Here is a 12,253-nt window from a genome sequence, read left to right on the forward strand (position 1 = left end):
ATATATAGTGGGGGAGATGGAGGACTTCTGACCTTGATCTTTGGTGCCTCCCTCTCCCTCTCCAACACCTCCTCCTCCTCCATAGTGCTTGGCGAAGCCCTGCCGGAGTACCGCAGCTCCATCACCACCACGCCGTCGTGCTGCTGCTGGAGCCATCTCCCTCAACCTCTCCTTTCCCCTTGCTGGATCAAGAAGGAGGAGACGTGGCTGTTCCGTACGTGTGTTGAACGCGGAGGTGCCGTCCGTTCGGTGCTAGGATCTTCGGTGATTCGAATCACGTCGAGTACGACTCCCTCATCCCCGTTCTTTGAACGCTTCCGCTCGCGATCTACAAGGTACGTAGATGCATCTAATCACTCGTTGCTAGATGAACTCCTAGATGGATCTTGGTGAAACCGTAGGAAAATTTTTGTTTTCTGCAACGTTTCCTAACAAATAATCCATCTCACAAGACTTGGGAAACTAGGACAAAGGGGTGAGTGGAGTGTGAGTAAATGTGTGGGAAGCTTATGGCTAGGGTTTGCTAAGTAACCAAGTGTCATGCCAGGAAAAGAGGAGTTGCTGTCATTTGTGAGGATATTGCTGGAGTGAGGGTAGATGGCCATTCACAAGTTTCCAGAAGAAGGAGGGGTGTGAGGGTTTTGATGCAATGTTGTTAGAGTAGTGGTGGTGGTACCACTGCACTAAGGGAAGATCAGGTTTTTGAAACGGTTTAAAAGCAAAAAAGTAGACAATTAGTTTGAAGTAGCAAATTTTTTATGTTTGGATCATCAGTTTTTTTGGTTTGCAAACATTTTTCCAAGCAATTAGACACTTAGCACCAAAACAGAATTCCTTTGCAATTCAGAAGGACTTGTGAATAGCGTTGTTGATTTTGATGATAATCTTTGGGAGGTCAAAAACTAGCATGAAATAGCCAGGGAGCCAAGGGTTGACGACAGGAGAGTGAGGCGGGCGTCACGAGAAAGCAGCCTAGCCACCTAGCCGATGCCGGTTCCATATTGTACCCCCTATATCCAAAAATATTGTATCCGGGGTCAAATATTGTATCCGGGGTCAAATAGGAAATGACTTTTATCGTATCCGGGGTCAAATATTTCCTAAAAAAATGCTAGATACAAGTACTATTCATGTTATATTGTCGTCATAAATTTGTTTTCTTTTTTTCCCCTGAAGTCAACGAGAATTACTCCTTGGCCGAAATTTTTATATGAGTACAATACCTAGTCATATTTGGTTCAAAAATATATCCAAGATTTTTTTGACTTTTTTTGAATTACTAAATTATTTTTGAATATAGGGGGCGTAGCACCCGAGAGCTCCTATGCATTTTCGCATGTTTGGTTTATATACTAAGGTTGTCACTATTTGCCACACTTTTTTTTACTATGCATGCCTAAGGTTAGGTGATCAAAATTAAGATTTTGCAAAAAAAAGTGATCAAAACTGAGGCTACACTTTGTCACATTTGAGGTAGTCTTATCAGACTTTTTTGAGTCAATGATATGTGGGGTTTAATTTTCATGAAAAAAAAATCTTGCCACGAGCACACTGCAAACCAAACAAAGAGTTGAACCTTGTGACGAGGCAAAATGTGACAAATTTTGTCACGAACAATCCCATAAATTCGACATAACCCCTGCTTCCACGAGGAGGTCCATTGTGATCCTCTACGGACTACGGTAGGCTAGCGAAGGAGGCAATGCATGCCAGCCCGGACTGGGAACGCAGGCTACAACGGCTCCCCGTGGCGAGAGAATACGATACCTCACATACTACCACAACTGTCTACTTGTGCACTGAACTCTAATCATGCTGCATTATACTCCAATCATTCAGCATTATTATACTAGTGCTACTCCTCCAATCTTCAACAACACTACAGAGGAGCCCCCACACGAATCGTCAAATTGCCCAGCTAGCTAGCAGTACCAGTAAAGCCACGAGCTAATCAGCCAAAAAAGAGGCATCTTCCACAGTCACGCAATTTCCCAGCGCTCCCGAGGGCGCACGCGCAAATCTCTCTGGAAATCCCGCACGAGACAGGTGCCGCTCAATGCCCCCATAATTAAAAGCGCCAGGTTTCATACTAGTAGTAGACTGGGAGAGAAGAATCCAGCCGTGCTTTCGGCGTCCCCAGCTCACACGCACGCAGAGACAAGAACACTGCCGCTGCCGCTGCACCAACCGATCGCCATCGATCCCCTCCAGCCACCGGAAAGAAACAAAACAAAAGCTCCACAATCGCCGGCGCTTTGTGCCGCAAGCCTTGTCCTTGCTTTCCGGCCACAGCACCGGCCAGCAAGCAATCAAATCCCCATCGCCACCACCCTCCGGCCTGATCGATCAAACCTGCTCTGCTCTGCTCTGCTCCAAGAAAGAAACGGGAGGGGCGGCTCCAGGGGGGAGAGAAGGATCGCCATCTCGCCGCCGACGCATGATGCATTCCGCCGCGGCGCTGTGAGCTCCTCCGGGGAGGGGGGAGATGGCCTAGCCGCCGGATGGGAGCGGCTGGATCTCCATTGGGTTGCAGCTGCGGTCGCCGACAGAGGAAAATCAGGGTAAGAACAAGAAGGCTATCTCTCTTACTATTTGTTCTTGATTGATTGATGTTAGGTACCGGTCGTTGTGTGATTGTCTCTTTCCTGAGGCGTTGGCCTGCTGGTGATGTTCCTCGTGGCCTCCGCCGCTGCAGGATTGCCTTTCCCCTTTTTTTTTGCAGGTTTTTCGGGCTGACAATGATCAGCAGTACGGCCTTTACGAACTGCAACCATTTTCATCTTTTATTTATTTCCTTCGCTCCAAATTTTTTCTTCAACGATAAATTCAGTCTCATGGACGGAATTCGACGGTTTCGTGTTTCTTCCGGTAAGATTTGGAAGAGATCTCTGTTTTTCGAGGAGGGCTCATCAAAAGGACGCTATTTTTTTCTTCTCTCCCTGGCCTCTGATCACTAATGTAATGGAGTATTCGAGAGGAATCAATGTGGCCTCCTTGTAATTCTTGTGCGCTTTGCGGGTCATCTGGGAGCTGGAGAGTGCTTGGGGGCATCTTTTATTTGGGTGGTTGGGTTTTCTTGTCACTGCCCACCCTTCCTTTTCTCTATCATTCTTGTTTGATGCTCCATTCATTCCTGCCTCTGCAAGCAACCTCCCTTTCTTATTATTCATTACTATATTTTTTTGGTTCACTATAGTTTAGTAGCAGTAGGATTTTTGAGTCGCTGGTGATGTGAGCAGAAGCTTGTGATTTCCTGAACTTGTGGCGGAAAAAGCCTGCACATGGTATTGTTTTTTTTCTGCTTTCACTTTGGATAAATTTCCTCTCTGCTCTTCTTTCCTTGGCTGATGCTGCAGTTTATTCTCTACTGAGTTTGTGTTGCATACTCTGCAGTTTTGTGATTGGCACCTGCGGGGCAATTGCTTTTGGAGATTTGTGCAGTTCTGCTGTTTCCAATTCATCATTTACTATGTGCCGCTTTGTTCATCAACTCAACTCATATGTTCAGCTCAAAGCTGCTTTAATAATCAAGAAACAAATTCATCACTAGGAGGATTAGCCGCTGCTATTGCTACCTTGTGGCGTTGCTGATCTTGAGCTTAAAATAGGAGCAGATAGTAACCTTTTCCCCCGTTCGTTGGTTATTTCTGCATGCTAAGGATACTTAACAATCTGAGGGTATTTATATTGCAGGTAACTGGCTGGTGTTAGATTGTGGTTGGTTCTTGTTGCTGTCATCCTTCTCTGCCTGTGGGAGCACAGAACATCCTCTGCTGTTTAGTCTGTTGCCGTGATGGCAACGACATCACCGACCGATGTTAAGCGCAAGTACTCATGGTGGTGGGACAGTCATATCTGCCCAAAGAACTCCAAATGGCTTCAGGAGAATCTCGAAGGTAAAATATGTTAACTTGTTGAGCTGTTTGCGTGTCATTTCCTTGGATGACCGGTTCCTTTGGATTCTAAAAACTGAGCATGCCTCAGATGCTGATCTGGCATTAGAGTTGTAACCCCGATTCTGAAGTGAATAAGCAAACACACACAATAACTGAATTCGAAATTTCCCTGGAAGTTCCTCTGAAATCAATTTGAGCAGAAATGTAGATATTCGGAGGTGGTTCAAAGAATGCTCGCTGAAGACTGAAGTTCATTGGGTTATCCACATGAGCCTTATTTGTGATTTAAGCTCGTCACATTCCAAATTGGAAATTCAGAAAAGATATGAGATGGCAATTTGTTATTTAAATATGAATTATGAAGCTTACAATTAAAATAATAATTTTATAGTCTGAATTTGGAAACCTGAAAGTTTAAGCAATGTATAGAGGATTTGACCAGGTACTGCTTTTAGCATTTGTGTTATTTATTTTTCAGGGGAGTATAGAAGCACTGCTCTGATTTGTAGGAACTGTGCCTTGATCTAGTGTGTTTATTGTCATTGCTGTTATGTGGTCCCAAGGATGTAAATCTGAGAAAAAGGTTTCAATGATGAATTGCAAATTTCTTGTGGAAAAACTTGCATTGTAATGGTAGTGTGTGAAAGTCATTAGAGTACTGTCGAAGCACATGGGCAACTTCAATGCTGCAAATAGCAAGTTAGCGATAACATGTTCTTCTGCAGGCACCCACGTCTTGGTTTAGTTGGCCACTGTAATGAATAACCAAATGTATGATATCATTTATTTCATGTTCGTTAATTAAGGTTAGACTGAACATTTACTGGATTAATTTACCAGACCAGTACACACCATAGTGGAATATATGAGCTTAATCAGCAGAATAGCTGTGCAGTACATTGATGTACTATTCACAGTACATTGATGTACTATTCACAGTACATCGATGTACTATTCGTTTATTATTAGGTTTGGTAGATAGTTAGCTGAAAGTTCAGATTATTAAAGCTACTACTCTAAAATCTTGTTGTTATTGCTTAACAAGTTTCAAAAGTGAGCAATCAGTCCTGGTTCGTGACTCAGTCATGGTCATGTTAATCTGACAGAGTCATGTTTAAACTCTGCAAGATCTGTCCATCATGATCTGTTGATTTACGCACATTTATTTGTTGTACATTTAATTCAACAAAATCAAGACCAACATGTTTCTTGATTCATGTTAAGACTCTGCGAGCTCTGTCAGTCATGAATTATAAAGTTTATGCCTGAGTCATTTTTAAGACTAAAATGTGTGTACCAACAGATCATGATTGACAGAACTTGCAGAGTCTTAACATGACCATGACTCTGTCAGATAATGAAGTCTATATATGATAGCTAGCTGAATTTTTGGTTGTACAGATTAAAAAGGTTGTGTTGTATTTCCACATGTACACACATAATTGCTCTTAACTTAAGAATGCATCTTTTTTGAATTTTCAATAATAAAGAGAGCATTAGTGATTGGGAGCCAAAAATCTTCTGTATTCTTTTAGGCCCTAGTAGACATGTGATGTAATATGATAATCATATGGATTATCTTTAATTAGGGGAATACCATAGATTCTCCACTGACTCCATTCCATGATTAAGATGCCACTTCATAAGCAGCCAAGGGAATGCTAATCTACGCCGCATGTTTTAAAAGATAACTATCTAATGATGAAAGTGTAAATGAATGAATATTGTGAACAATGAAGGGTCCGGGTTATTGTTCTCCTTGTATTTGTGTGATGCTTCAGTTTTTTTCAGAAGTTCGTTGAAGTTTGTACAGGGCTCATATCTCTTAATTCGTGATTACACAGACATGGATAGCAAAATTAAGCTGATGATCAAAATCATTGAAGAAGATGCGGAGTCTTTTGCAAAAAAGGCGGAAATGTACTACCGAAGGCGACCTGAGTTAATGGCCTTGCTTGAGGAGTTGTACCGTGCATACCGAGCTCTAGCTGAAAGATATGATCATGCAGCCGGGGACCTCCGACAGGCCCATAAAAAAATAGCAGAAGCATTCCCTGATCAGGTTCTTATGGACCCAGATGATGATCTGCCAGCTGAATCTGCAACAACTGAAACTGACCAGGACAATGCAGAAATGGCTCGATATTTCCTGTCTTTCATGAATTCTGGTGATCCAAAAATGCATGGCAAAGGTAAGAGTTTTTAGGGCAAAATTGCAAGACACCATGCGTACACGCACACATGAGAATAAAGTGTGACAAGCAAAAAAATTTCTTGCAGATGACCAAGACTACGAGAAGCTGCAGAATGAACTAGCAAGCCTGACACAGGAAAACCAAGACCTGAAGAAGAGGATCACATCAGTGCTAGAACAGAGCAACTGTGCAGAGTCCGAGGTTCTTTGTCTCAAGGAGGCTCTTGCGCAGCAAGAGGCAGAGAAGGAAACTGCAGTTCTGCAATGCCAACAATCCTCTGCTAGATTACAGAACCTCCGATCTGAGATATTGCATACCCAGGAACAGTTCAACAGACTGAAAGAGGAGATGCAAACTGGGTTGCTGCCTTCAAGCACAGCGGACGAGGAGCGTTTCCATGTGCTCGAAAGAGATAACCAGGACTTGCAGTTGGAAGTAGAGAGGCTGAAACATTTGCTGAAACAGAAGCATGATGAGCTAAATGAGAAGCAAGATGAGCTGGAAAAACTCAACATCTCCACAGAAGAGGAGCATCTCAAGTGCATGCAAGCAGAAATGGTGAGCCTCTCTTTGGAGAAGAAGCTGTTAATAGCACATGACAAACTGCGGCTTTTGGCTCTTGAGAAGCAGAGAGAAGAAAGCAAAGTGAAGGACATTGAAACAAGCAAGATTGTGCTTCAGAAAGAACTGGGCAGTATTCTAGAAGAGAGCAAAAGGCTGGCTCTTGAGAAGCAGAGAGAAGAAAGCAAAGTGAAGGACATGGAAACAAGCAAGATTGTGCTTCAGAAAGAATTGGACAGTATTCTAGAAGAGAACAAGAATCTGACTAGCCAATATCACTCTTCTTCAGCTGTGATAATTCGTCTGCAGGATGAGATCATTTCCATGAAGAATGCGCAACAAAAACTTGAAGAAGAGATTTGTAAACATGTGGATGAGAAGAAGACACTTCAATACGAGCTTTCACACCTGAAGGAGGATAGGAGTGAACTGGAGAGGAAACACTTCTCGATCAAGGAGCAGATACAGTCGGTGAACGTAAATGTAGAATCACTTCAAACTCTTGCACATGAGTTAAGGGATGGCAATGTTGAGCTGAAAGACATCATCAAGAACCATGAGAGAACAGAGGCTCTTCATGCCGAAAACCTGAGGCAGTTGGAGAGGATGTCTGAGAAGAATGCACATTTGGAGAAGTCCTTGGCAGCTTCAACTACTGAGCTAGAAGGGTTAAGAGAAAAGAAGGCGGTGTTGGAAGAATCATGCAAGGAACTCAATTCCAAGATATGCAGTCATCTGTCTGAGCGAGCTGCGCTTGTTGCGCAGCTTGAGGCAATTTCTCAGACCATGGAGGTGCTGCTCGAGAAGAACACCGTTTTGGAGAATTCCTTATCTGATGCCAATGCTGAACTGGAGGACTTGAGGAGGAAGTTGAAAGAGCTGGAAAAATCTTCAGAGTCAGTCAACAGTCAGAATTCAGTTCTTCAATCTGAGAAGACAACTCTTGTTTTTCAGGTATGCTATGTGAATGACCTTATTTTTTTACCAGTTGTCATAAAAAATTAGGTTTGATTGTCCGTCTTTAGTATGTACTTACCTTAATTATTCTTCCAGGTTGATAGCATCAGCAATACTCTCGTGAGTTTACAAGCAGAATACACAGAGCTAGAAAGACGACACTCAGCTCTACAACAGGAGAAAGACTCGGTGCTTGATGAAGTGATCAAGCTACAAGAGCAGATAAGGCTCGAGAGGAAAGAACACCAAGATCTTGCACTCTCAGCAAGCAAGACTCAGTTTGACCTACAGAACAAAATTGACCTATTGCTAGAGGAAGGCAGGAATAGAGAGGAGCAGCTTCAAGAGGAGGAGATGAAGATTGTCAAAGCTCAGACAGAGATCTTCATCTTAAAAGAGTGTTTGGGCGACATGGCTTCAGCAAATTCAGACTACTTGGCAAAACTGCAAAAGAAGGAAGAAGCATGCAAGGTTCATGAGGAGAAATTGGACTGCTTGTCACAGAATAATCAGAAGCTAACTGAAGGGATCGGTTCATTACGGAGTGTCTTACACTTGGATGAGAAGTATGAGTCCTTAGACCAAATGAAGCTTGACATCATTTTGCAGCTCATCTTGCATGAGGTCAACTGCTTAAGGAGTACAATATCTGATGCCCAGGATGCGAGACAGAAAGAGCTTGTTGAGAAGTCTCTTGTTGTCACACTTCTGGAGCACTTTGGGCAGGAGGTAGCCGACCTGCGGTCGGAGCGCAACACCCTCAAGCAAGATCAGCAAGCAAAGAGCGAGGAGTTGCTCCAGCTGCAGGCAGAAAGGCAGGAGCTTGCGGAGATCAGCGATGAGTTCTGGGAAGAGATGGAGTCTCGTAACCAGAGAGTTGATGACTTGAGAGCCGAGGCAAAGTTCTTGGTTGGACAGTTGTCAGAACTTCAAGATTCTCGGAGGTCACTGCAGAGTGAGATTATAAAGCTGATTCAACAAAACTCTTTGCTGGCAAATGAGCTACATGACTCCAGGGAGAAAGAGATGATCTTTGAAGATGATTTCAGCGTTCTCATGAGCGAAGCCGTCAGCAAAGATATCCTTCTTGTGATATTTAGAAGCCTTCATGAAGACAGGTCCCTGGAGTTGAAGTCTTTGCATGATGATTTTGTGTGCCTACAAGCTGTAGGAAGCGAGCTTTGCAAGGACATCAGGATGATGAACAAGAAGCTTGGTGATTTTGAATTCCTGGACAACCACCTCGGCAAAGATACAACCATGAGCATTTGTGACCGGTCTAGTGAAGAAAATAATCACAAAGAAGTTGACGGCGCTGGCCTTCAAGAATCAAATGAAATGCTACTGGAGGAGATACTCAAGTTACATGGAAATGTGGAAATGCTTATGAGCAAGGAGAAGGCTTCTGTCGACATCAGATCCTGCAATGAAGAGATCACAAAATTGGTATCCCACATGCACATGGCCATCATGAATGCAGCTCTGTTCAAGGAGAAGATCATTGAGCTCATCGTAACATGTGAGAGCTATGAGATAAGTGCCATGGTGCAGAAGGAGGTGCTCAAGGAAGATATCACCCGAAGGAATTCGTATGTGGACGAGCTGAAAGACAAACTAAATGCTGTAGAGATTGAGAACAGAAGACTGAAGGTCGATCTGAATGGTGACGTCACGATGTTAGGATCATTGCAGAGCGAAGTCAGTGCCCTGGAGAAACAAACCGTGTCCCTTGCTAATGATTTCTTGCAATCAAATAAACTCAAAGTGGAGGTAAACATTCCCTTTCCCATGTATTTTTTGGCGATTACAAACAAGACACTTGCATGCACGCGTGCACACACAAAAATTCAGCAGTCGGTTCCAACTATTTAGTATTTTAAAAAGCCATCTATTTAGTAATATAGGATTATTTCGTCTTCTAACAATTTATTTAGTAGTGCCTTAGTACAAACAATTAAATATTTTGTCCTTAATCTTCTGTTGAAAAGAGATATTAAGGTCCTTACTTCTTACAATTACTCTGTTATTGGAGGATCTAACTACTAATGATAAGCATGGGAAATCTCGTAAGCTTTCCCTCAAAACGATATAGTATTTCCCTAAGACTAAAACTGGCATTGTGTACATTTCATGAAGTTATCCTTTTCATTCCAGGACTCATTTTACATTTTTCTTCTTTTTCTTAGGAAAATGCATCATCTCCTCAGCCTCTGGAAACCATAGCGGGATCCAGTGATCAGAATGCAAATGAAACAGTAAAAGAAATGGAGCTGCAAAAATTGCGTGGAACAATCAAAAGGCTCCAGAATGTGGTCGCGGATGCGGGTGTCCTTCTCGAGCAAGAGAGGCTTGGTTTCAATGCCAATCTGCAAGAAGCGAGGAAGCAGATCGAGGCGCTGAAGCTCAAGGAGATCTTGGATGATGACTTGGTTGAAATGAACTACGAGCAAATGTTGAAAGACATACAGCTTGATCTCATCCAACCTTCTTCAGGCCGTCGAACCGAGGCCCTTGGCCAGCAAAAGAAAATAGCAGCACAAGCAGATCACAAGGTTCATGACCTTGCTGGACCAAGCAATAGCCATGCGCGCGATGATTTGGGACCACCGCAGAGTGAGTCATTTGACAGTGGCAGCAGCAGACAGTCTCCTGCTGAGCTAGTGGCGGTGAAAGAGCTGAGCATTGTGAACCAAGAGCTACCAAGGTCCATCACCACGGAGCCACACCAGGAGTGGAAGAACAAGGTCATTCAAAGGCTATCTTCTGACGGGAAGAGGCTCAGCACCCTCCAGTCCAGCATTCAAGAACTCAAAACGAACACCGAGGCATCGGAAGAGCTCGAGCTCGAGAACGTCAGATACCAAATAAGGGAAGCTGAGAGCACCATCATCGAGCTGATTGACACCAACAGTAAACTTGCCAAGAAGGCCGAAGAGTTCACGTCGGCCGACGGCCTTGATGGGGACAACATTGACCTGAGGAGCAGGCACCAGCGCAAGATCCTGGAGCGTGCAAGGAAGATGTCAGAGAAGATTGGGAGGCTGGAGGTGGAAATGCAGAAGGTCCAGCAGGCTCTGGTGAAGTATGAAGAGGAGCAGACGAGCGCCGCGACATCGAAAACCGTGGTTCAGCGGTCGAAGGTGCAGCTGGTGGACTATCTCTACGGTCGAAGGCGGGAAAGTCGGAAGCCGCGATGCTCGCCTTGCGGTTGCATGAGAGCGAAAACCATCGATGACTAACTCTGCCTTCGTTCGCGCCGCTCCTTTTTTGAAGGCGAAATGTGGAAGGCTGGTTTTCAGTTTCAGATGGAGCGACTCATTAGTTCATGTTTTCTAGGTAAATACAGGGGGAAAAAGTGGTATGTAAGGATTGTAAATGGTAGCTATTGACTGTAAGCGTCTGCTATAAACTTACTGCCGGGCTTGTAAAATTATGGCTAACATTTGTTGCGTGTAGCTGCGCACCGTCCGTGCATCGTCCAGACCGAATATTGCAGTGGAAATTGTTTGTAAACAAGAGAGGGCATAGAAATAAGCAGCCGGAGAGCATTTTCGTGTGGTATTCTGTACATTCTCAACAGGTGATCATTCGTCAATTTGACTGTCACAAGATTGCCGACTGGATTACGGTTCTGAATCTGATGAACATCGTCTTTTGAAACATCTTGTATACTGGTCACAGAGAGGTCAGGGGAAGTATCTAGTGCACCGTTGTCAAATCAAAATTCAAAACATCATCAATCTATGCTGTCACAGTTATTCTTTGTTTCCAGTCGTTGGTTGTCAGATTATTTTTTTGAAGCACCAACCGTAGAACAATTGTTCTACGGTATTTTCTATTAATAATAAGTATATTTACAGAAAAAAAAGACAAAAGAAAGGAGCTAAAGGAATCTAGCCTATTCCCGCTATTCCTTGGTTGTCAGATTGTGGTCCTTCTGAACTTTACACGGGCTTCCGCCCTTTTCTTTTCCTATCTATGTTCATATGCAGTTCTCCTGCATGGTTTCGGAAGAAAAAAAAGGCTCTAGATACAGAAATGACAAATTCGACACTGGTTAGGGAGTGAATAATATAAGTTGGGCTTTGGATTTGACCCATTATCTCTATTGATAGCAAATCGGTCGTTTTTTTACCTCGAGCTATCCTCTGAATTTTGATTTGGAATCCTGTCGAGGTTTGTGAGTGCATCACAGGCATTTTGCAGCATGAAAGCATTAACATGGGGGCATCCTCCCTGTAAAGAAAGCATTGCCATGGAGATTACCAGAGTTCACATACCCTTTTTTATTCTGAAAGGTTGTGCTGGTCATTGTATAAACTAAATGAAAAGCTCTATAAAGCCCTGTGTACTTTCCTACTGCATCCAGTTCTCGGAATTTTCCCATCAGGAGAATCAATTAAACTATTTTGAAGGGCCAATTAGTTCTTAGTGTTTGCCGTTCCAATATTCTACAGCTAACCTGTCAAGAGGTGCATGCATGTTTTAGCCATGGCATTATTGGGTTGGCAGGGTCAGTCAGACACTGCAGGCCGGTCTCCTCTTGTTGCCATGGATCCCACTCAAATCCAGTCGGTGGGTATCTAATCACACCTCGATTCTCAGAACCTGCCGCGATCCCTTCCTCGTAACTTTATACTCCCT

At 43.5% G+C, this 12,253-nt stretch overlaps 1 protein-coding gene across 2 annotated transcripts; it reads left to right on the forward strand.

Moving 5' to 3' along the window:
* Positions 1–2,090: 2,090 nt before the first annotated feature.
* On the forward strand, positions 2,091–11,177 carry LOC119303048 (protein NETWORKED 1B-like). 2 transcript variants are annotated; one of them, XM_037580131.1, is made up of 6 exons: positions 2,091–2,561; positions 3,694–3,896; positions 5,741–6,088; positions 6,177–7,606; positions 7,706–9,379; positions 9,796–11,177. In XM_037580131.1, exons 2-6 carry the CDS (start codon positions 3,794–3,796, stop codon positions 10,846–10,848), a joined length of 4,608 nt encoding a protein of 1,535 aa, XP_037436028.1. In that variant the 5' UTR covers positions 2,091–2,561; positions 3,694–3,793; the 3' UTR covers positions 10,849–11,177. The 2 variants fall into 2 exon arrangements, with proteins under 2 accessions (XP_037436028.1, XP_037436029.1); XM_037580132.1 differs by lacking the exon at positions 2,091–2,561 and adding an exon at positions 3,132–3,284.
* The last annotated feature ends 1,076 nt before the right edge of the window (positions 11,178–12,253 follow it).

The sequence above is a fragment of the Triticum dicoccoides genome, chromosome 5A (assembly GCF_002162155.2).
Source record: "Triticum dicoccoides isolate Atlit2015 ecotype Zavitan chromosome 5A, WEW_v2.0, whole genome shotgun sequence".
NCBI classification, from domain to species: Eukaryota; Viridiplantae; Streptophyta; class Magnoliopsida; order Poales; family Poaceae; genus Triticum; species Triticum dicoccoides.

Bases quoted from the DNA above. Each gene is read 5' to 3' on its own strand.
- LOC119303048 (XM_037580131.1), top strand. From the start codon at position 3,794: ATGGCAACGACATCACCGACCGATGTTAAGCGCAAGTACTCATGGTGG. The intron at 6,089-6,176 runs GTAAGAGTTTTT...AATTTCTTGCAG, and splicing joins TCCAAAAATGCATGGCAAAG to ATGACCAAGACTACGAGAAG. The intron at 9,380-9,795 runs GTAAACATTCCC...TCTTTTTCTTAG, and splicing joins CAAATAAACTCAAAGTGGAG to GAAAATGCATCATCTCCTCA.